Source organism: Alligator mississippiensis, chromosome 8, assembly GCF_030867095.1.
Source record: "Alligator mississippiensis isolate rAllMis1 chromosome 8, rAllMis1, whole genome shotgun sequence".
Classification (NCBI taxonomy): Eukaryota; Metazoa; Chordata; order Crocodylia; family Alligatoridae; genus Alligator; species Alligator mississippiensis.
In genome coordinates this window covers 56,453,559-56,478,946 of record NC_081831.1, presented here as the reverse complement: position 1 = coordinate 56,478,946, position 25,388 = coordinate 56,453,559, and the positions used below count along the sequence as shown (strand labels likewise).

The following is a 25,388-nucleotide window of genomic DNA, read 5'->3' as shown; positions in this document are numbered from 1 at the left end:
GTGTCTGAAGTGTCAGCAGATTATTAGGCACTCAGAAAGGGGAAACTGCTCATTCAAAGTTCTTGCTTTCATGATCAGAAGTCTGCTTTTATTTCTGCTTCACTACTGGTTCTTCTAAAGCTTGAGTGAATACATTTGTATCAAAAGTAAAAATGAATCTAAACCAGAGACAGGAGTGTAGGTTATAAGACTGGTTATATTTTTGTTTGTTTTCTTGTTTTCCCACAAGCCACCTGGAACCAGAAAGCATTCCATTTGCATTTTTGTAGTATGAATTCACCTAGGAAAAGGCCTATGGTTTCATATGCAGCCCAAGAATGTTGCCATCATTAAAATGAAAGGTGGATGGATATATTGGGCACTGCCAAACAGGCAGGTCCCTGCTCACACTCATGGCACTTAACATAAAGTTCCGTGAGTTAGAACAACCCCCACAACCCAACAGATGTGCATCTGTTGGCTCAGATGGGGTGGGATAGAGTTCCAGTTTAGAGCCATTTTAGTGGAGGAGTCTATCTGCAGCATCTCTCCCTTAGCCCTGCCCCCTACCTCTTCCCAGCTACAGTGCAGCAAGCTGCAGGAAAGGAGGTGGGGAAGGGAAGGGGAGGGAGATGCAGGCTGGGGTTTGCCTGACTTGACCTGGAAGGGTAGAGGGAGAGGGGTGGGAACAGAGGCAGGGGAGGGGAGAGGGGGGAGGGGGCTGCAAGGCGGAGGAGCCCCAATCCACCCACCTCCCTCCAGCTCAGGTCAGGCAAATCCCAACCTGAAAATGCTTTCCCCTCCTTTCTCCCCACTCCCTTCCTGCAGACAGTACCAGCAAGAGCCCTGGGCTGCATCAACACAGCCCCAGTTGCACTGACGAACTGACCCTGGGGAACAGAAGTCCCCTAGGGTGCTCCACTTCGGAGCACCTTCATCTGATCCATCATTAGATGAGGGTTAAGTTGTTACATGATTAACCACTTTTAGAGTGCTCTGCAGCCATGCATGGCTGTAGAGCACTTTCAAGGTGCCAATCACGCAACAAATGTCACTTCTGTCAGCGCCAATTAGTTCTTGTTTAGGAGAAGAATGGTCCTTCTTGAAATGCTTCTGTTGATATTTTTAGATCCTGGAAAGTCTAATTTAGTAAAACTACCACTGACTGATGTCACTAATTATTTTATAAAATCTCTTGGCCTCTAGTCTTTATCATCTGTGAATGTGAAGATCCATTTTTCTTACTTGAAGGAAACAAATAGGGGGAGAGAGGAGCCAGCTCAAAGAAGCAAATATAACAAATTAAAATCAAACGTCCATATTAAAATGTGTTCATTGAGATTGGTCTAAAGGTGCTGATGATGAGAGCTAGAAGTAGAATAAGACCAGAGATTGCAAAAGTTCAATGTGGGTTTTTTTGAAGATTGAGGTACAAGAAATGTTATCTTCGTGGTATGAATGCTTTCAGAGAGGGCAGTAGAAATGAGAGAAGACCTTTTCTTGTGTTATATTGATAATACCAAAGCTTTTGATAGAGTCAAACATGAGGAGTTAATGAAAATGCTGGAAGAACTGGATATTGATGGTAAAGACTTGAGAATTTTAAGAAACCTCTATTGGGACCAAACTGCAGCAGTCAAGATAGAAAATGAATTAAGTGATTTCATCCAAATTGCATGAGGCAAGGCTGTGTTTTTTCACCTGACTTGTTCAACTTGTACAGTGAGAAAATACTGATGGAAATTGGGGATTTACCAAGGCTGATCATTGGCAGACAGAATTTGAACTGATATGCTGATGAGACAGTTTTAATAGCTGATTCAGAAGAGAAGCTGCAAGAAATTTCAGATAAAATTTTTAATGAAAGTAAGGAGAAGAGTCTAAATATTAACTTCAGAAAAACAGAATGTATGGTAATTACATAGAAAACGATAATTCCTGTATGCAACATCACAGTGGAAAAGGAACAGATAAGGCAGGTCAATAAATTTAACTACTTGGGAAGCAGAATAACATCAGATGGCAAATGTGATCATGTAATAAAATGGAGAATAGGGATGGCAAAAGATGTATTTCTGAAAATGAAAAGAATCTTTACAAATAGTAACATTTCTAAGGGTACTAATTTAAGAGTTTTGGATTGCTATGTTATACCAGTCCTCATGTATGCATCAGAATGCTGGACGATATCGCCAAGTATGGAAAAGAGAATTGAAGCAACTGAGATGTGATTCTTAAGGCACATCTTGAAGGTATGTTGGACAAGTCACACTTCAAATGAAGATAATTTGTTAAGAGCAGGCTGCAGGAGGAAGCTGCTAATTAACACCAGAAAGAGACAGTTGGAGTTTCTCAGGCATGTTTTGAGGAAAGAAGAAATTGAAAGTCTGATCATAACTGAAACGATTGAAGGAAGGAGAGATTATGGAAGACAAAGGTTGACATATGTCAACAGTCTATCTAAATGGATGAATGTATTGATACTGGAAATTATGTACGCCTCAAAGACAAGAGATCTGTGGAACACTATGATCACCAATGTCCTGTTTGGATATGGTACCTAGAGAGAGACAATTCAGATTGACCCTCTGCATGGGATGTTTAAATAAACAGTATCACTGACTTAGGCACTTCTGTTAGCATTTGTTATAAATATGAGTCAGAAAAAATAATTAAGCTCTAAAAATAAATTATTTGATATAACAGAAATGATGCAGTTGTAAAAGAATGCTGACATAGGATCTCTGAGTCTTTCTTTAAACATAAAGGTCACCTATACGCATGCCAGATGTCTGCTCTGACATGCTAATTAAGCAGCCTCTATATCATGTGAATTCAGTGTCCATACACTTTAAAAGGGCAATGGGGGTGCCAAATGAGCTTTAGTTAAAACACCCCCACCACCATTTTGAAGGACAGGATGCTGAAAACACATGATGCTGTGGGCATTTTAATTACAATAGCCTTCAGAGCTGCTGTAATTAAAGCACTCCTCCCCACCCCCTAACCCCAGAGCACATGTAAAGATGCCCAAAAATCTTAGTGTTAGTTCAGAATTTATTTCCCATGAATGTTCTGGCTTTGCTTTGGTTTTTATGTAACAGTAGGAGACCATTTTGTTGTGGGAAGGTTCTATTCTATTTTCACCATCTTTTAATTAGAAAATATGTCAGTCATACCAGGCTATGTATATTTCTTTTGGTAGGCATTATTTGATATTAAGATAGCTGTTTTATTTTCTGTCTTTATAACATTTTTTCACTCCATATAAAATGGATATTCCATTTGCAATGAATGAATTGGCAATGGATATTCCATTTGCAAATACTCCTGTAGCTTTTGTCATTGCATATTAACACACTGGCAACTTCACTCAATTTAAAAATAAAATGTTTTACACGCCTTTCTTTTTTTAATTTCCAGAAAATGTTCTAGTGGAATAATACTTCCAACTGAAGACATTATACACAGTATACAAACCTTTTTATAAGTTATACTTGAGATGATGAACTCTGTATCTCAGCTTATGATCTGAATAGTAAAATGTAAAACAACAGGGACAGCCGTATAGTAAAACTTCCTCTTCTGAACAGTACTCTAAAATGCTTCAGGATATTGCCACTAAAATGGCTCAGTTGTCTGGATATCCCTAACCATATGAATCTGGATAGAGTATATGTAGTGTAATAGATAACTTCTGTAACATTCTGAGAACTGGCATAGGAACAATGCAGAAGGGAAAATGGTAAGTTACTGCTTTTTGTACAGACCTCTGAAGCCACCTTTCTTTATTTCTCATTTTACAATTCACATACTGCCAACACTGCTTTATTTTATAATCACGTATTCTAGAATGCCTCTACTTCTCTATGAACGGAAGAGGGCAAAAAAGAAATGCCTACTTGCCTTAAAATGTAGCCATGCCAAGGAAATATTAGAAGACACAATCCTGAAATAGGGTGTCTATTGGTCCTGTTTTATACTGGACCTTCCTATTTTTAAACCCTTCCCCGCCCCCCCCATCCATTTCTAAACGAGGAATAGACTGCAAAAAGTCCTGTTTTTCAGTTCATTGGTGGAAATACATGTTAATCATTTGTCCTTGTGATTCTATTTGTTGTGCCTAGAGTTAGGGCAGTGCACAGCCAGAAGGAGCAGGGTTTTCAGCCAGGGAGGAAGGGACAGAGCTCATCTTTTTTGTGGTAGTCCTGCCCCTTGTTGCTGATTGGCCAAGGGGCCCAGTGGCCCCAGCCTTTCTGCTGATTGGCTGAGGAGCCCAGTGGCTGAGGGGGCTGCCCCTCAATAAGTTGATGTCCTGTATTCTGGGGATGCATCAGTGGCCACCCTCCCTGAACACTATTTACAGATTAGCATAACCTAGTAATAACGCTATTTAGCACCATGCCACTTAAAAATAGCTCTTAACAATATGCAGGTATAACAAGTTGAAGAATAAATTTGGCCCAAGAGGAAAATTCTACTACTCTAATGATAAATCTCTTTATTGTTCTGGCTCTCCAAACTTCCACTCTTTTATGAATGGTATTGAAGGAGAATGTCTTTCTATGGAAGTATAACACAGGAGTTATTTTATTCAGTGACTACAGCAGCCAGGTTTAGTGCTGTTTCAAAGGACAGTGGTCAAGTTTCATTTAGTGTGGTGTTTATAGATTATTTTACAATAAAGATTTGAGATGAGACAACCTGTATTCCAATGCCAAGAGCAGACAAATGGCTAGAGATAATGCATATAGACAGGGTACAGACAGAGAGACACATATCTCCAGTAAAAAAAAATCAACTTGGGATTCTTGTGAAAATTTTAACCTGGTTGCTTAAAGGAAAATAACAGCAAAATAGAAGATATAGCATAGGAAATAGAATCTACTATGGATTTCATTCTGTTTTCTCTTTTTATATATTTGTGTGGAATTATGACCTTGTGAAAAGGTCTGGTTTGCTATTTTAGGTTTAATGTTTTATTTTCATATTTGTTATTCTAAGCAGTGTTAAATTAGTAATAGTTTATCTTATTGCTAATTCTCAAAATTCAGTGGTGACAGTGCTGGTGATAAATGTTATTGAAGATACTGGCTGTATTATCTGGTGCCATAAATTAACATAATTTCACTAAAATTGCTATATTGATCTGTACCACCTGTGAATCTGACCTCGTTTCTATACTTCCAATTACTGGCATAAAAAGATGAAGGCAGAGAAAGAATCAAGTTTACCTTGATGAAAGCTACATAGTTGCATGATGCAGGTTGTAAGCTATTGTTAACGCTCAAACAGTTATTGATTGATTGGTTTAATTTAGATATTTGATGCAAAAAAGTGAAAAGGGACTCATATTTCTGCTTCCATCCAATTGGATTTTCGTTGCCTAACAAGAGACATCTGTACATCATTATGCTTCCTCTACAGGAAGGCCATTATTGTATTTTATTTTATTAATTGGCTACTCTTTTCAATGCATTGAGTGCCAAATCTTCAACACCAGGTGCTATAATTCACACCTGGAAAACGGTTATGTTTTAGAAATGCAGACAGCTTGATGGAAGTCCTTATTTTCCTACCAGCATTATTAAATACAAAGACCTAAAATCATCAGCACAGTTTGTTCCTAACTACTCATTTTTACATGTTTGCAAGTGGTACAAATACTCTCTTTTTTATTTTTGAATATTGGTACTGAAATTTTGCACAGGAATAGCACTGTTTGTGAAATTTAGCTGAACCTGAAGTATGTTCCAAAAGTGTGCCTGTACTATAACTAAAGGGAAATATCAGAATTGAACTCAACCCTGCCCACAGTGCAAATGACAGATAATGTCCTAACCATTTGCGTAGAAACAGGGTTGTGTCCACTAGTGGTTTGTATATCAATGTGTATTTTAAAATGTACATATTTGTGTAGTATTCTAATATTTTTTCTCAGTATATTTAGTCTGCAGATTCAGCCTTTGGCATGGTAGAAAATCCAGAGAACATAATGTACCCCTTGAACCTATAAACACTTTATGTACATGTGAAACTTTGCATATATGCCTCCTTTCTTTGCACTGAATGGAAAATGCATATGCATACAGCTACATATGTGCATAAAAATTATAGAATAGGACCTTAGTTTGATTCTTGTACCACCGTAAATAACATACATGAGCTGAACACCCAAGAAAAATATCACTTAGTGCAGATGTTTACAAAAATGTGTTTTTAAAAACATCTGTTACAGAGTATTATGCATGATCTGGAAAATTAAACTTACTGTAAACTCAAATGAAATGCACCACTCTGATTTAATTGGCTTCAAAAGTGGAACACGTAAGGAAGTAGCAAAAATCATGAGAATCAAATTAGATGTTCAAAATTCTATCATGGCTGATAAGGTATTAATAAAAGAAGAAAGAAAGTTGTATCTTAAAATATTGTTTTTGGCATCATTAAGTTTAAATACCTTTATAAATGGAAAGGGTTCTTCAGTTTTCTTAAAAGAATTTCTGTGCACAGATTTTTTTTTCTTCTTTTCCCAGGGGGTACATTCAGTCTTCTGGTACATTTCAATTAAATAATCAAATGATTATTCCAGTATTTCATGAATATTTATTTTTCTTTGATTACTTCATTTACTTGCTGCATTTTATTGCATTCTCCTTACTCTAGGGACCACATTAATATTTACACATCAAAAACACATGTACTTTAAATTGCAAAGGTTTATAAATTCATAGATCTTGAAAATACTATAATTATACCTTCTATTTTTCAGCTATGTACTGTACCAATGAATAAGTACTAACTACCAACTCTGTGGGAATGATTCAACAAAATCCATAAGAAATTTTAAATTCAAACTCATGTATATAGCTTCTGTATCGGTATACATCGTACTTCTTTGCTGACTAGTAAATCGTGAATCATATGGATAGTCACCTTGACTTGAAAAGCTTCACAATATAACAATAAGGGGGTGCATCTACACATATACATAACTGTACAGTAGACTAATCTGTTGCAACATAAAGCCTCAATGGGCATGTCCAGATGAACACACACGTGCCTCTTGCCCCATCTCAAACCCCTTTGAGACGGGGCAAGAGGCATGTGTGGGAATGAAAAGATGTTCCCCGCACTGCATACTTGACCCCTGTGCTGCAAACTTGCAAATTAGACCCCTGGATATCCAGAGGTCTAAAAAGAACAAAGTGAAATAACACAGGGCAAGGCACAGTCCTGGACCTGAGGCAACTGGAGGCTGGGTCCTCCACAGAGATGCGCTGGCTGCCAGAGCATCTCTATGGTTGGCTCCAATGCCATAAGTAAGGGGCTGGGAGGGCTGGAGGAGGGGGGAGGGGACTATGGGGGGGAACCCCACCAGCCCTGCCCAATCCTCAGCCCCCCATCCCTGCCCTGCCCGGGCCCATCCCTTGCCTACCTCCCGGAGGGCCCCAATCCTGGTGGTACCCAGCCCTATCCCCCGCCTGCCCCCCCGAGGCCCCCAATCCAGGTTGTGCCTGGCCCTACCCCCTACCTGCCCTGCAAGCCCCCTCATCCTTGCCCTGCACAGCCTCATCCCCCCCTCAGCCCCCTGAGGCCCCTGATCCCTGCCCCCCACCCCAGCATCCCAAACAGAAAACAAACAAACAAACAAAAACCCCAGCACTTACTGACAATTCAGCTGCTGTCAGGGTCACTGGGGCCCTGCCCGCACAGCACAGGGCAGAACGACAGCCTCAGCAGCCCCAGCCTGGGCCCTCCTACCCTGTGCTGCTGCCCAGGGGGGCTCTGCCATGAGGCCCTGGAGCCCCCCTCCCCCCCAGCCCCTGTTTCTAAGGTAAGTAGAGGTGATTTTTTTTTCTTTTACTTTTTTTTTTTTTTAAGTGATGTTGCCTGGGGTTGGGGAGGCAGCCATGGAGGCCTGGGGGTGCAAATGGGGGATGAGGCTGGGTGGGGCAACCATCGGGGGGGCTGCAGCAGCTGGCATGAGATGGGACCAGGTGGGGCAGCAATCGGGGGACTGGGTTGGGGCATGTGGGCCTTGCAGCAGGTGTGGTAGCCCCTGTGGGGGCCATTTGGACCTTGTTGGGGGGCCATATCCCCTGCGTGGGCCCACAGCCCCAGTTGGGGGGCCATAGCCCCTGTGTGGGGGCCATATCCCCTGTATGGGGCCATAGCCCCTGTTGGGAGGCCATAACCCCTGTTGGGGGGCAGCAAAATATATATTAATGTATTCATGAATTCATGAAACATGTATTTAGAGTTCACTTTATTATTATGATAGAGACACTGGTAGGCTTCCACGTTGCTTTAACACTGTAGATATATCAATAAAACATTGCCCAACTGATTTCTGTCTCTGTCTTTCTCTTTATAGTGGTCTTTTGTTTTAATTGTGAAAAAACATGGATTTTGGGGTATTTTACAGAGTAACTTTGGGATTTTTTTATCAGGGATTTCTCAGTTTACCAATAGGGAAGACCAGAATTCCTGCTAGGGAGACCAGTGGCAGAACCCTGCCTGCTCAGAGCTGGCACCTTGGACACAGCCGGCTGTGGCTGACCTCCTGGCCAAATGGGACCAGGAGGACTTTGACAGTACAAAGCAGGCCAGCACACCCGGAACATCTTCCGGGTGATAGCTGCCCAGATGGCCGGGCAGGGGTACACATGGCAGTAGTGCTGCAGAGAGACCAACTCTGTAGCCAAAGCCCACTGGCAGCTGGATCAGAGAGGCAGACGCTTCTACTGGCTGTGCAGTCCCCATCTGGATCTGACAGGTGCGCAGCAGGTCACAGCCAGGCAGCAGCCCCCACTGTCAGACTGCTGCAGTGGGTAGAGGGTGCAAGGAACTCTCAGGGCTGCTTCAGCAGTCCAGCTGGCACAAGGGGTAGTGTCCCCAGGTACCAATTGGCTGGGCCCCAGCAGCTCCTGAGAGTGAGTAGCCCTGAGCTACTTGCCAGGACAGCTTTTTACACTGCTGGAGCCAGCACAGGTGCTGGCCCCGGGCTCTATCTCCCCCTGGCTGCAGATCTGGGAGGAGCCAAGCAGGGTTATTTTGCCCCAAGTGGCACAATTTGCTCCACAGCAAAGTACGTCTGAGCACATGCGCTGAGGCAAAAATCCCTGACTCAAATTTGCACCACTTCTATTTGATCTGCTACAAGCACACGTGCTTGCATGTGTGGACGTGCCCATTGGATGCATCTACATGAGATGTTTACTGTGGAGTTGCCTAATTAGCTCCACAGTAAAGTCTCAGAGTACACCTCTGCGGTCTTATTGGGCCTATGTAAATAAATAAATGCTGTGGCAGGTTAGTACTTGTCAACACAAGTACTATCCTACAGTAATGTTATTTAGTTTACCACAGTGCATGTATGGATGCTGACAAGGCTGTCCTTGGGCCCAAGGGTGCTTCAGTGCAGGGGCTACCTGCCAGCTAGCCCCACTGAAGCATCCTTGCGCCCCAGTCAGGCCCTCAGCAGCTTGTTGAGCTGGGTCGGAACAGCCTTGGGCTAGCAAGCTGACCCCTGGGCCCCCTGCCAGCCAGGACTGCTATGACATGGCTCAAAGTGCTACGATCCTGGGCACATGTGCAAGCAGCATGCCCAGGAGCAATAAACTGGCACAAAATGCACCAGAGTTTATTGTGTTGTGCTAATTGCACACATAAATATGGCCACTGTCTACACATGCAATGCTATTAGACCACAGCAAGCTAATTTTCACCATGGTAAGACAGTACTGTCTTACTACAGTGAAAATAACTGTCTAAATGCATTTGTAAATGCTGATCTGGGCATACATTGCCTGGTCAGCTAAGGAGCAAGGGCTCAGACCCCTGCCTACCATCTAGCCACAGAGCTCCACACACTGGGGCAGCCCCAACAAACCCCTCTGCCACCCAGCGCCACCTCCAAGAGGCCAGAGATGACCCCACTGCCAGCCTAGTGCTACTCTGCCCTGGCTCAAACTGTTCCAGTCCCAGGTGTAGTGTCTGCACATATGCCCTGAACCACAGAAGTTTGAGCAGCTACATGTTCCATTAAGGCACTGTGATAAACTCCGGTGCAAACTGCACTGGAGTTTATCATGTTGCCTTAATGGCATGTGTAGATGTGCCCAGGGGTTATAAACATAATGTCCAGACCACAGTTTATGACCTGTAACTCTTCATGGAAAATGTTATAAAGCTTTTTTTTGTTTTTGTTTGTTTTTTTAACTACATACATTGGGTATATGTTTCCTGTAGTCATGAACAGGGATCCTGGTTTTCTCTGTTTAAAAATCACAAATTCTGTAATTAAAAACCCCCACATCCACATTTTCCATGATTAAAATGAAATGCCACTATATATACAGGTATCAGTTCAACAGACTATTTTATTGATATATTTATAATTTTAAAACAATTTGGAAGCCTACCAGTGTCTCAGTCACTATAATAAAATAAATTCTAAGTACCTATACATTTTAGCATTTGATTTTAAGTTTTTTATCATGGAAAATCAGAGCTCTCCCTGCCCCCTTCACTTACCAAGATGCAGGTCCAGGCCCTTCACTCTCAAGCTGCAGCTCCCCAGCCCTGCTGGTGCCACTGACTCCCCATCCACAGCCCCCTCATCAACCCTGCTGGTGCTCCTCACTCTCCACCCACAGCCCCACTCCAGCCCCGCTGGAGGGAGGCCCCAGCTGCCAGGGCTATGGGATGAGGGACCCCAGGTCAGCAGCCCCCTGACCCCTGCAGCAGTGCCCAAGTCCAGGCTGCCTATGGGAGACAGTGGCTGCTGCAGTGAAACAGAGAGCAGAGCCTGGCTCCCCCTCCCCCATGAGTGGTATGGCCAAAGTGGAGCCCATGAGTAAGTGGGTGCAGGCTGCTCACTGTGGCCTTGGGCTCCCCACCCTGCTGCCCTCCCCCCCAGGGCCTCTGCAGCCTAGCAGGCAGGACCCGGTGCAGCTGGGCCAGGTGGGGAAGCTCATTGCCAATGCATGGACAACTCCATGCCACCACCCCAGCTACTGCTGGACAGGCAGAGGATGCTTTGCCAGGGTGGCATCGGGCTTGCAGCAGCCAGGAGCTTCCTTACCAGGCTCTGCTCTGCCCTGCCATGCCAGGTCCCACCCACTGGGCTGCGGAGGCCCTGGGGGGAAGGCAGCAGGGTGAGAAGCCCGAGCCTCCCCCCCCCCCACACACACACACCCTGTGCACATATCTAGGGGACATGTGTTCCCCCTACCCCCTAGGAATAAGCGCAGCAGTAGGGGGGCAGCCCCCTCCCTCCACCCCCTGGGCAAGCTGCCCATGGATTCATCCCACTGCCCACCAGAGCCCTGCAGCCACGCATTCCATCCCTGGGCCCAAAGCCCTGCGCACCACCTCATGCAGAAGCCCCAACCCTGCCCAATTCCCTCCCTATGGAGGCCACAATCCCTCCTTCCCTCTCCCAGTCTTATCTGTGGGAGCTGCTCTTCAGGCTGCCTGGCAGCCATGTGCATATGTGAGCATGCACATGCACGTGGTGCCCCCTGCCTGACTGTCCTTCTCCCACTCCCCACGACCCCTTGCAGGATGGAAACCTGCCAGCCTGGAGAGAGCTCTTTCCAAAAGTGAAAAATACATTGTGTTTATCTGTTAAAATGAAATATCCATGTTTTTCTCAGTTAAAAGGAACATCCATGGTTTTTTTTCCATTTTTCCACAGGAATCAGAAAACCCAGATACCTGGTCATGAATAAAGTAATGTAATAATGTCTTTTCTTCTTAGGTGGACTGTGTTCACCAAATTGCACCAATGGGTTTATAATCTGTGGTTTTTTGGCCCATAACTAATTATACTTAAATTGTGATTAACCAGTTAATTACATCTTAACTTGTTACCCATCCACACATTAATGAGATTAGTGGCACAATGAAATAAGGAATAAACTGTAAAGTTATTACACTAAAAATGTGTAATAACTCTGTGGCTGGTTGCAGTCACACCATTAATTGAACATATTGCCAGGCTAGGGCTCCCAGACACAGGGTAAGCCCTTGTTACTGGGATACACCATGTGTTCCCAAGGCTGAAAGCTGTCAGCCAATGGGGCTTCCAGCCATGGGAGCTAATGGTGCACCCTCTGTGGCTGGGAGCCTCATCAGCTGACTGTTCCCAGCCTCAGGGGCATAGGGCATACTCCCTATGTCTGGGAATGTATTTTGTCCCCCCACACCTGGGAGTATGGATCAGCTGACAGGGGATAGTGCATCAGATCTTTACTTGCACATCTGCCGATGGCATTTAGTTATCACCATTTGCTCATGTAGCTCCTCAGTTGGTTAGGGAAAGTGTTACTATTTTACAGTGTTAGACCCATTTATAAAGAGCCATTTCCCTTGCATGGAACTGACCAGTATAGAAGAATGACAGCTCTAAGTTTTTTATGAACTCATCCATGAAGGAAATTGAGTTTACTTACCAAGAGAAGAAAGAAGTCTCAATGAATCCTTACTCTTCATGTTCCCCAAAACATACGGGAATACAGCCTTTTGTCCCCATTTCAATTGCTCCATGCAGTCTTTATACTTCACAGCTCCTTGCAGGATCCAGTAGGGCCATAAATTCATATTTTCAAGAGTGGTTGGTATTTGTTGTTATCCTAGTTATTTGTAATAGGCACTATAGAAGCATGGAACAACATTTTCTTTTCTTAGCATTGTGATTTTATTTTTTCCCATTTAACCTGTTTCTAATGAGTGCTGAATTTAACATTCACTATAAGTTTGTTTTCTGTATAATATTTTAGCATCACTGATACCATTATCGCTCTAATAATAGGCTTTGCTGTTATATTACCCTTAATACACAATACATTTTACAGAAATGTTACATCAGATTAAGTGTTGGAACCAATGTATTTGACAATGTTCAAGTAAAGTAGTTAATAGTTACAGATATTGTTGTTTTACAGTGACAAAAAGTCATCTGTCTGCTTCTCTGAGAATCCATTGGCATTGCTACAAATAAAAATACACCAAAGAACAAATCAGCAGCAAACAATAAAAAATGCCTGGTAAAAATCATCTCAGCACAACTCAGGTGAAATTTAATACCAATACTCCATCCTCTATTAGATAAGCATCTTACAAAAATATAACTGCTTCATGAAATTGATTTCAGGTTTTTAATAACTTTGCCACCTGTAAATTTTTATCTGTTTTACAGTAGTTATCATACTTTGTGAATTAATACTGCAAACCCTGATGCTAAGAAAAAAATGAAACAACGAAGAAACACACAAAATACAGATCATATCAACAGCATGAAAACAATAAAAACCCTTAAAAATACAGCTAATTTTAAAATGTACTAGGCCAGCTCCTGAGCTGGTATAAAACGGCATTGGTAAATGGGCACAAAAGTTCTGAGAAATGTGTTAAATTGAGCCTACATGTTTAAGGTTTTTTTCTATTCAGCCTATTTCCTGCAAAGCATTTACTTGTAATTTGAAGTCAGAGGTTTACTCACATGAACTTTAATGCATTGTAATATCAGGGTATGAATAACTACATAGTCAAAGCTGTTCAAGTTTTAATACAGCCTCTTAGTTGTAATTATAATTTCCAAAATTTCTTTCACATAAACCTCTATGCTATTTTTCATTGTATAGCTACAAATGTGGTAAGAAGCATATTTATATACTATAATTTTCTTTTCAATATATTTTACTAAAGTCATTAGTTACAGGAAAGCAAATTCTCTTTTGGTAGTTCTAGGAAAAAGAAACATTGATTTTATATTAAATCAATCAGTGACTTCCTTTCCTTCTTCGCGTCCTTGTGACAAGGTATTTAGCAGAAATCGCAGATTTTTTGAAATCTGACAGGCCATACCATGAGCACTTCTGCTATGGCCATGAAATTGCTACCTCTGGGCTGTCAGCTGTGTATCTTAATGCTCACAGCACCCCAGCCCCAATCAGTGATGTAAAATACAGTAGAAAATCTATCGGCATTTATACACATGCTCCTGGAAGTGTGGTGGGGGGAGGGGCATGCTTTAATTAGAGCAAATTCAAGAGCCACTCTAATTAAAGCTTCCAAAGTGTCACGTGTATCAGTGTCCCCAAACTGAAAAATGGCAGTGGGGGCACTTTAACTGAAGCTTGTTGAATGAGCTTTACTTAAAGTACCCCTGCCACCATTTTTCAGCACAGGGACGATGATACACATGGCACTGGAGTCTACTGGAGAGTGGTAATTACCACATTTATACAGACTTGATTAATTTAGTCTTTTCCGATGTGCTGTAATTACAGCATGTCAGAACAGCCTCCCTGCATGTGTATAGGTGCCCTATATGCCTTATTTTTCTGTTACTGACACCACTTCTAAATTACTATAACTACATTGATTTCAATTGACTTCTTCCTTACTTATATTGGTCTGAGATCAGAATAAGGGTCTGTAGCTATAGATATATAAGTAAGCTTACCAATATTTATGAATCACCCCATAATTTCTGTCTGCATACATGGATTTAAATTGATTTACACATCCTGCCATGCACACATGCATGGCTGGAGATGCGACTGTGGGATTGCACTTTAGATCCAATCATGCCTTATTGCTGGTGTAGAGAGAGTCCAATCCTGAGTGTCCCCTGCACTGGCAAGAAGCAGGCTCCCAGAGCCTACCAGGGCTGGAAGCCCCCTTTGCTGAAGGAGCTCCCAGCAGCAGGTGCCACGTGCAGTGGGACCAAGAGTCTCTGTAACTGATGGGGTTGCAGCCAGGAGCCTCTTCAGTTGGAAAACTCTTGGTCCCAGCTGTATGTGTGGCACAGCCAGGACTGAGAGCCCCATGTGGGTTGGATAGGTCCTTCTCCTCCTTGGTGAATGTTTGTGACTTCATCTTAAGGCTTCATCTTAAGATAACAGAATGTTACAAAAAGAAATGAATTAATGGTTTATTCAGGGACTTGAGAAGGATGGAATAGGTGCTTAGGCATCTGGTAGCTGGAATAGGATCTGTCTCTTGGTATTCTTCAACATATTCTTAGATTATTACATTTTGTTTCTGCATTCTAGAAAACTAGATACTTATATTTGAACCCATTTATGACTTCTAAAAGGAAGTGTATGCAGAAATGATCCACCTAATTTAAACTTTTTTACCTGTAAGTATATATGTGATGGTCTAGAGTTGTTCATTCTACTATATTATACATTTGTAGCAGAAGATGGATTTGATGGGTGTTGTCCTGAAATGGATCAATTTTGTGCTACAATTAATACTGCAAAATTAATTTTACCTTTTTGTGGCTCTTCTTACTTATTTTTCTTCCCATTACCTATGTATCATACATAGGCTATCAGTGGTTCTATGAAGCTTCTCCTGCAAGCATCATGTCATTATGATATTATAGGAAATTCATGTAATATCTTAGTTAGTATGGTTATTCCATTTTAACTTCTTACAGCTATACTCGGCAGTGGCAGCAGCAACCTCTCACAGTCAAGGATGATCACTCCATGGGTAAATGAGCCCATTGATGGCTAAGGTGGCCAATCTCTCAGCTGCAGACTCTGGTAGATGTCACGGGTGGTGGTTAAAGGGAGGGTCAAACCATGGATTTCTCAGTCATGTTTCCTTTCCTTCTCTTTCTGTGGTTTTTCTGCTTCCAGGGTAATCCAGTTTTCCTCCAAGTAAGATGTACCTTCATCTCATAAGGCATCACCATGTGTCCCAGTCCCAGGCTAGTTTTTCCCAATTTGTGGTTTCAATGCCATACTTCTTAATGTTCACCTTGAGGGTGTCCTTGAAGTGTTTGTTCTGGCCCCTGGGTTTCCTTTGTCCTTAGTTGGGTTGGGAGTATAGTAGTTGTTTTGGTAAATGTGCATTAGTCATGTGCACATAATGCCCTGTCCACCGCAGTTGATGTTGAATAATCAATGCTTCCATTCTGGTGGTGTTAGCTTTGGTGAGGACACTGGCATTTCTGTGACAATCCTCCCACTTTATGGGAAGATCTTCCAGAGGTAGTGGTAGTGATGGTGTTCCAGGCTTTTCCTTGGTGTTACCCAAGCTTCCCATCCATAGAGAAGAGTTGCATTTACCACAGCCTTGTATAGTAGGACCTTTGTTCAAGTCCTGATGTCATGATCATTGAACACAGGATAATACAGTCTTCCAAAGGCAGATATGCAAAATGTTCAACATTCTCTAGCTCTTGTTTGTTGATAAGGATCTTTGTTGAGGGAACTGACTGCACGGAGGAAGCTGGTGAAGCACCTTTGTTTTTCCAATGTTAAGGGTCAGCCCAAGGCACTGGTATCTTGAGAGAAGCAGTTAGGGGCCATTTGTAGGTCCTCTTCCATATGTGCAATGACAGCACAATCATCAACATACTGAATTTCCAGAAATCAAGGCCAAAGTCACTTTGGTTTTGGCATGGAGGTGGGAGAGATTGAAAAGATTCCCATCTATCCTGTACTTGATGCTGATGGAAAACAGAATTGATGTGATCACACAGCCCTGTTTGACATGAATTTGAATGGCAAAGGGCTCCATAGCAGAGCCACTACATAGGATGGAGGCAGTCATATGGTCATGAAGGAGTGAGAATGGTGATAAATTTCCCTGAGCAGCCAAACTTTGATATGATCTTTCATAGAGCCTCACAGCTAACAGAGTCGAAGGTTTTGGTCAAATCTATGAAGGCCATATACAGTACCTGGTGTTGTTCCCAGTATTTTTCCTGGGTTTGCTGGGCCACAAAAAGCATATCCATGGTGCCTGTCAGAGCCGAGAGCTGGGGCCAGGCAGAGAACCTACTGGGGGGATGGGAGAATGGGCAGGGGTCAGGAGGCACTCAGAGGGGCTGGGGGGAGCAAGCAGGGGATGGGACCTGGAGGGCATCCCCCATGGTCCCCCTTCCCCGCCACTTACCAGCATGGAGTCTGAGTCCAGCTCCCTATGGTGATGAGCGGGGACTGCCCAAATCTCCAAAGTGCTCTGAATCTTTTCCAAAACAATTTGGAGGGCTTTGAATCAATTCAGACCTTTTTATTGATCTCCTGATTCGATTCAGATTTGGAGATTCAGCCGCCGAATTGGGCCAAATCTCCTTTGAATCAAATCAGCACCCAAAACTTTGCACAGCCCTAGTGAATATATGGCTTTGGTTAAGAACCAGACAGTCACACTACCCTTATAGCAAAATGATTACAAAGAGCAGATAAGTCATGACTGTGATTGCTCTTTGGTAGAGCAGATTCATAGATTCATAGATGTAGGGTCAGAAGGGACCTAAGTAGATCATCAAGTCTGACCCACTGCCCTGGGCAGGAGAGAATACTGGGATCATATGACCCCAGCTAGGTAATTGTCAAGCCTTCTCTTAAAGACCCCCAAGGTAGGAGCCAACACCACTTCCCTTGGAAGTTAGTTCCAGATCCTAGCTGCCCTGACTGTGAAATAGTGTCTTCTAATGTCCAGCCTGAACCTACTCTCAAACAACGTATAGCCATTATTCCTTGTTACTCTGGGAGATGCGCGGGTGAACAGGGTCTCTCCCATTCCCTGCTGGTCCCCCCTGGTAAGTTTGTAGATGGCCACCATGTCCCCTCTTAGCCTTCTCTTGTGAAAGCTGAACAGATTCAGGTCCTGTAGCCTCTCCTCATAGGGTCTGCCCTGCTGTCCCTGGATCATACTAGTGGCCCTCCTCTTGACCCTTTCGATGCTGGCCACATCCCTCTTGAAGTGTGATGCCCAGAACTTGACGCAGTACTCCAACTGTGGCCTGACCAGTGTCACATAGAGGGGGAGGACCACCTCCTTGGCCCTGCTTGTGATGCATCTGTGGATGCATGACAAGGTGCAGTTGGCCTTACTGACTGCATCCTCACATTGGCAGCCCATGTTCATTTTGGAATCAATAATAACACTAAGATCTCTTTCTGCCACTGTGCTTTTGAGAAGGGAGTTCCCCAGCCTGTAAGCATGCTGCTGGTTCTTACTGCCCAAGTGCAGTACCCTGTACTTGTCAGTATTGAATCCCATCCTATTCTCATTCACCCACCCCTGTAACCTGTCCAGGTCCAGCTGTATCCTGTCAAGCTGTAACTTGAATGTTTTATATTATGTACTAACTTCATTTTCAAAATAGTAGTTTATATATCATAGCAGCAGCTGAATAAGGTTTCAGCTGTTAATGGAATGTTTGCACATGAGTTTGAAGCACATAATTTAACATCATTTTATATATCAGTTTCTATATTTTTTCCCATTATGGTCTTAAAATAGAAGTAGAGTTCATTAAACAAGTGTGCTATGTTCTTTGTTTTCTGGCCCCATAGTTTTTACAAGGGAATGTGATGGAAATAAGCTGATATCCCAAGACAAGAAAAGAAGTGCTAATAAGCAGATAATATATTCATGGAAAAACAAAAACAAGAAGTTGAAGAAAAGCACTTTGTAGCAGGTTCATGTTCCAGAGGCAGCAATCCATCTCCAACTCCAAATCTAGGGTGCGCTCCCCTCCTTACTCACCCACCATGCCTTTGATGTAATTGTTTTATTAAGAGGGAGTCTGCCAAAGGGCCCTAAAGCAAACCTAAAGGTGGGCTCCATCCACCCCAAAACCCACTCCCATGCCTCACAGGTGATACTCTTTCTTGATGTCACATGCCCCTCCTAGGCTACAGGCTCCTGGACACCCTCAGTCTCTTGCTGTGGTCCCAGACCTTCAATCCTGCTAGACCTTGGCCAAGCTTCTAGGCCAGTTGAGATCTCTGGGCTCCCAGGCCCCATCAGTCTCTGGCTGTAGTCCGTGACCTTCAGTTTCCCTATACCCTGGCTCCCCTCCTAGGCCAGTGAGACCTTAGTAGTATATAGGCTCACCATCCTTCAATGTAAATGTGGCTCTTAGCCCCATCCCCTTTCCCCTTATATGATGTGTGATGTCACCAGCTCCGCGCCCTGACCCCAGTCATGTGGTGCATGACATCAGCAACTCCACCCCATCCCAGTCACGTGATGTGTTACATCAGCAACTCTGCCCCCACCCTAGTCACGCGGTGTGTGACACCACCACCACATGGTCCATGACATCAAAAGGACAGCCCATGCAGACCCCCAAAGCCCACCCCCTCATGCTGCAAGAACTGCCCTAGGTCACGTGGTACAGTTATGACCTATCAGGCCCCAGACTACTCTAGCCCCCGGGGCACAGGCATGGCCTATGGGGTGGCAGTGGGGTGGTGTGATCCGATCCCTCTAACAACCCGTCCCACCCCCCCCCGACCATTTGGCGTGGGTTTCAGAGACTTCCCAAGAATGACGGCAAACAAATTGGAGCAAGTAGAGGGGTGGGGGCTTAGGCTGCAAGACCACCAGGTCTAGCTGCTTTCCCAAGCAACCCCTCTGTTTCTCTGAGACCATGCTAAGGCAATCAGGGGCAGACATGGAGGAGATTCAGGTGTTACCAAATTTGCCCATTACTTTGGGGTGTGCTCATTTATTAGGGATAGTTTCTAGGGTCTTAGTGATTCTGTCAATGTGCTGCTTGTGTTACTATACGGAGTTGTATTTCTCCCTTCTGCAAGCCCTCACCCCTAGTGGAGCTATCTTGCAGGACTCAATCTCAATGGGACTGGGTTCCTCCAGTCACCAAATCAGTTATACACACAAACACACACAAATTAACATGACACGCCTGACCCAGGCTGATCAGCATGGACAGGCTGACACCCTCATATGCCAAGAATCAGTTCATAAGAGCAACAATAAAATGCAGTCAGACACAAGCACACAGGTAAACAGAATCCCTCTGAATCTGGCTGGGTGTCCAGCTGACACCCTCATGGGCCAGCATTCAGTTCATAAGGGCACATCTGAGTCAAACTGGGTCAATCAGCCTGTACAAGCTGATCCCCTTATGTGTTTCAAACTCAGCACATCCCAATCTTTGGCCTCTTGATGAGCAGACCCCACAATAATTTGGGCTTCACAGGGATCTTTAGCATAGGTAAAAGAAGCGTTGCTGCAGAGCACGGGAGGAAAAAGAAGCAGAGAAGGAAAAATATACCCAATTACTACCAGTTTGACTATAAAAGTTATTTATTGCTAAGCATATGAAATATATAATAGTACTAGTAGTAATAGACATGCAAAAGAAAAACAAACACAAACAATGACAATACTACCCTGGTTTCACTAAGTATTTGGGGAAACTTAGCTCAAGCTTAACTGATACAGTTCAGGTTCAGAAGTTTATGCCTAGAGAGAAGAGAGAGAGAGAGAGCGCTGGGATCTCACCTAATCCAAGGTACTCAGGCTGCAAAGCTGACAGGCACAGTCCGTAGCACAATCCTTTAAGAGAGAGACGATCTGCTCTTCCAGCGTCCCAAGAACGACAGGGGATGGTGTCGGCACAGGAGTTTTCTTCTTCTTTCCTTTTCTTCTTCTTTCTTCCTGCTTCTTCTTCTTTTTCTTCTTGCAGCACACACACTTACAGATTTTTATACCCTCAGTTCAGCTGCTTCGAAGCACCCTCAGTAGTGTAAATCATTGTCTTTTCTATTGACAAGGGGTTATCTGGTTTGGACCATCTCAGGAAACTGATTGATAATCAGGAAACACTTAAGATTAGGGAGTAACCAAATACTTGGGAGCCAACTTGAGATTCCTATGGATGGCAGATATACTGATGGGATATCTCATGGTTTCTTCAGGAACAATAGATAGCTTGCAGCATTTGGATTTTTACTTGTTGTGCACAAGCCTCAGCTTAGCATGACTTTTCCAGATTTTACTATAGTCTTTTAACAGACTTAAGACAATTATTGGGGTGCTCATAACCTTTTGTGGAGAGGACTCCCACCAGTTGTCTCGGGAAAGATATGACAACACCTGGGATTAGGGCTCCAGCAGGCTGATGCTGTGATGAACCCTTAACCATTGTTCCAATATTGCCCATACCCCCTCAGACTCGGTCTCTTGCCTCAGCATTCCCTAACCCGGCAACCGAGTTTTAGTCAATCAAGTTTAAATAGGCCTCCCATAGTGGGAGCTGTGTGTGTGTGTCTGGGGGGGAAAAGTCCTTAGTAAATCCAGATTAGAACTGGTCTGATAAATGCTGAGGTGGGTGTGTGTGAACATAGGTTGATTAACATTTGAAGCACAGATTCCCCATCATGCAGTGCTCCCCTGCTTCTCTGGTCCCAGAATTCACTTCAGTCTCTGCTTCAGGCTTTCTGTTCTCCATCTCTCATGTAAATGAATGGTCATCTGGTTCCATCTCGGATGTAAATGAGACCTAGGGCAGTTGTTTTCACTCTTTTCACCCATATCTGGTGAGGGTCTTAGGTGCGTCTCTCACTGCATCTTAATCAGTTTCATTTAGGTAGAGGAGGGGAGGGAGGGGGGGGGGTGAGTCCTTGTGAGTCAGGCAGACTGCATCCTGTGCCAGGGTTGCCCAAGAACACAGAGCTGAGATGTAACACAGGAGTGTGAGATGGATGCCAAGTCTACCAAAACAAGACCAGGGACCATGACAGAACTCAAGCAGTCCGTATCAGACCTGCCTATGGAGAGTGTGGACAACTCTGTCCCAAGGGACTCTGCAGAGGTAACTAATTCAGATGATTTTTGTGGAGTGTTTTTCTTGTAACTGTCTGGGTCTGTGTTAATAACAATGTTTTTGCAGGTAGACGACGCCTTCATAGAGAGCTTTCAAAACCTGCTCATTGACACCCCACCAAAAGTAAAGGTCCTTTGCGTGGACTGTTTTTGTTCATGTCCAAAAGAGAGCAGTTCAAGACCAAAGACTGATGCAACATTTTTATCCAAAGACAATGACCACCAACCCAGGATTTGAGCCTATGGAGGTTACTGAGCAGGGCTATGAGGCTATGGAGGTCACCTAGCAGGGCTACAAGCCCATGGAGGTCACCAAGCAAGGGTGTACTGGGGGACTATTTTCAAACAAAAAAGAATTCTGTACCCCACATTAAGAAGAAACTTTCTTGTATGAGCTGATTTTGAGCAACTGTTCAAGACGAGGCTGAAGACTTCATTAATGTTGTATTTCTTACCTGCTTAATAAACCTTGTTTTACCATGGTTTAAATTTGTCCTCAAGCATTTGAATGCACCACATGGGTGTTAGCATGGAATGGGTGTGGGGGAAGCAGTTACCAGACATGTCTACACAGGAGGCTATGTTAAAGGAAGTTTATTACTGCCTCGGTGAAGCTGGCAGTTTTGGAAGGGTGAACATGCTTTTTGAAGCCACCAAAAGGCAGAATAAGGTTCTGAACAGAAGCGGGGTGGCCGCCTGGCTTTCAGATCAGGATGCTTACGCCCTACACAAACCAGCGAGAAGACATTGTAAAAGAAACAAGACTGTTGTTTCAGATATTGATGCGCAATGGCAGGCAGATTTGGTGGATATGCAGCAATTTTCCAAGCACAATCATGGGTTAAGTTCATCTTAACAGCGATAGACATATTATCAAAGTATGCCAGGGCCATGGGTCTAAAAGACAAGACAGGCAGTGAAATAGCTCAGGCCTTTACAACCATTTTTACAGAGGGCCTTGCACCTTGAAAATTACAGATTGATCAGGGAAAAGAATTTTTAAATAAGTCTGTAAGCAAACTGTTAAAACAGTATAATATTCACCATTTTGTGAAGAATAGTGAAGTGAAAGCGGCGGTGGTAGAGGGGTTTAGCAGAACATTAAAATCAAAGATGTGGAGGTATTTTACAGCCCACAACACCTTTCGCTACATTGATATGTTACCAGAGTTTATAAAGAGCTACAACCACAGTTTTCACAGAACTATCCACAGCAGGCCTATTGACGTGAATTTCTCAAACTCTCCATGGGTGTGGAAAACTGTGTATGGGGACTATTTCAAAATAAAACCAGCAGCACCTGCGTTTAGAAAAGAAGACCACGTGAGGGTGTCTAGGACCAAAGGGAGGTTTGAAAAAGGTTATGAACAAACATTCACCGATGAGCTTTTCATAGTGGATGAAGTCCTTAGACATGTGCAGATGCCTGTATACCGCCTAAAAGATTATGAAAATGAATCTATCAAGGGTTCTTTTTACCCTGAAGAACTACAAAAAGTGAACCCCAAACAGGACAGAGTTTACAGGGTTGAAAAAGTTCTAGCAATGAAAGGAAAGGGAAGAAAGAATCAGTCGTTGGTGAAATGGTTGGTGTGGCTGGTTAAATTTAACAGCTGGGTGGAAGCCTCCCAAGTTTGTAACATGTAGGAGTACCTCAGTCAGAAGGCCAAGATGTGTGATGACATCTTTTACATCACTTTACCCAGCAGCGCTTGCACCAGGATTTTTCCACAGAACACCAACTCGAACTTTACCTTACAGCTGGTTAAACCTCTGGATCTGCTGGGGAACTGGGAGATAGGGTTAGGAGAAATACAATACCCACACAGCTGGAACAACATAAACGAAGACACCCCTTTCAAAATAATTTCTGGGACTAAAAAATGGGAGTACCTCCTGCCTTGGGGGTATTATACAACCATCACAGAGTTACTGGATTTATGAACAATGCAATTACCACCTACCCTACTCCACCCAAATTAGTTATGCACTATGACCAAGTGATTGGAAAAGTGAGACTTAAATCCAAAGATAACTCTTATACTTTTTATACGCATGGTGAGCTAGCCTATATTTTGGGAATGCTACCCGGGGCCTCTGTTAAAAAACAGCCTTCTCAGTTGATATTACCGGTGGGTTCAATTCACTGTATGTCTACACAGACATTGTGGAACATCTGCTTGTCTGGGAGTTTTTGCTTCCTTTGCAACAATGAGTTTGTCACCATCACGGATGACAACACGCAATATGTCCCCAGTAGTCAGCACCATATTGACACAATCAACATTGAAATAAAGACGGATCAGAACAAACACATCTAATTTCGCTTTGGTAAGGTGATCGTTAAGCTTCACCTATGCCCCCGGAAGACTTTGAGATTTTAAAATAAGTAAAAGCACGATGGTGAGGGTTAAAAACTTTGGGTACCCTAACTTGTACAGCAATTATTATAAAGCCCAGGCTGGGCATGGTCTTCCCGGATATCGGGGGTGCCCATGATGTATGGGGCTGGTGTGGGAGGCATATTTCGCAGCCTCTTTAGAAAAGCCATTCTGCTTTTGCGAAGGGGTCTGGAGATTATTAACCCCCACACTAAAATGTGGCTCAAACCATAGCGGAAGATGTGATTGGTCACATCTCCTGAGCTGTCTTGGAAAAAGTGGTCAAGCTGGCAAAGCAGGAGGGGTCCAGCCTCGTGTATATTCAAAGAAAGCACCTTAAAAGAAAGACAGACGCACCAGACTCCGGACGTGCAGGACCTCCTCAACCCCTTAAAAAGAAGAGGGTAAGTTGACAGGGCCGCCACACACAAAAAACCAAGAAGCAGCCTGGGAGAAAGAAGGGGAGCTCTCCTGGAGGAAACAGAAATATATTTTAACCACCATGGCCTTTGTTCACTGCGGGTCTGAAGAATGTGCCAAATCCAAACTGGATGTATTTCATATAGCCCCTTTGCACACCTGCATTGAGAAAAGCTAGTATGTTGAGATCCCCCCACTCTCAGCTATTACCAAGTCCAGCCCCCTTGACTTTTTCATAGCTGGGAATGGTGAAGATTACATGGATTTAAACAACACGCTTCTGTACCTTTGCTGCCGGGGCAGCGGTGGGTCTGATGAATTACCCGCTAGTCTCTGTCTTCTGTCAGCTGGATGTCACTCTGGGAGATCATCTCTTAAGCCAGAGCAACAACTGTTACCCTTACTGAGACTTCATCAAATCAGTTCTCAACTACAGCAATGACACCCTCGCCACCCAATTTTCTGCTGGCCTGTTTTACAAAGATACTGCCAGGCATCATGAAACAGTCACGTAGGATGGCGATAATCACGGGTTTCAGAGACAGACAAACCTGTCAGATGGGAGCAAAAAAACAGAGATGCTTGGTCATCTCCATAGCAATTTGTTTTTTCAAGAAAAACTGTTGCTAAATGGCGTGGATGTGAAAATTACACTGACACGCAGCAAAGATGCTTTCTGCTTGATGGGCGCTGCAGCGACTGGCCAATGTAAACTAAAAATCACATCCACCTCACTTTTTGTGAAAAAAGTGAAGGTAGCCCTGGGTGTCTGACTGGGCCGCACGGAGGCCATGTTTACGGCCAACACTAAATACCCCATAGACTGCGTGGGTATGAAAGTGTTTAGTATTCCTGCTGGCAGCCGAGTCAGCAACCAGGAGAATCTGTTTCTGGGGCAGTTGCCCAAACTCATCATCATCGGATTCGTGGATAATGAATTATGCTAAGAACCCCTTTAAATATTACAATATTAATTTTGTGGCCTTC

The 25,388-nt window shown here is 43.6% G+C and overlaps 1 protein-coding gene across 1 annotated transcript in view; it reads left to right on the top strand.

Moving 5' to 3' along the window:
- Positions 1–3,430, top strand: part of LOC109283280 (connector enhancer of kinase suppressor of ras 2) — a 280,861-nt gene extending 277,431 nt beyond the window's left edge. Inside the window, exon 9 of the mRNA XM_059733119.1 lies at positions 2,137–3,430. Within this exon, the coding sequence (XP_059589102.1) occupies positions 2,137–2,217 (81 nt within the window). The 3' untranslated portion in view covers positions 2,218–3,430. The remainder of the gene's footprint in view (positions 1–2,136) is intronic.
- Positions 3,431–25,388: the final 21,958 nt, after the last annotated feature.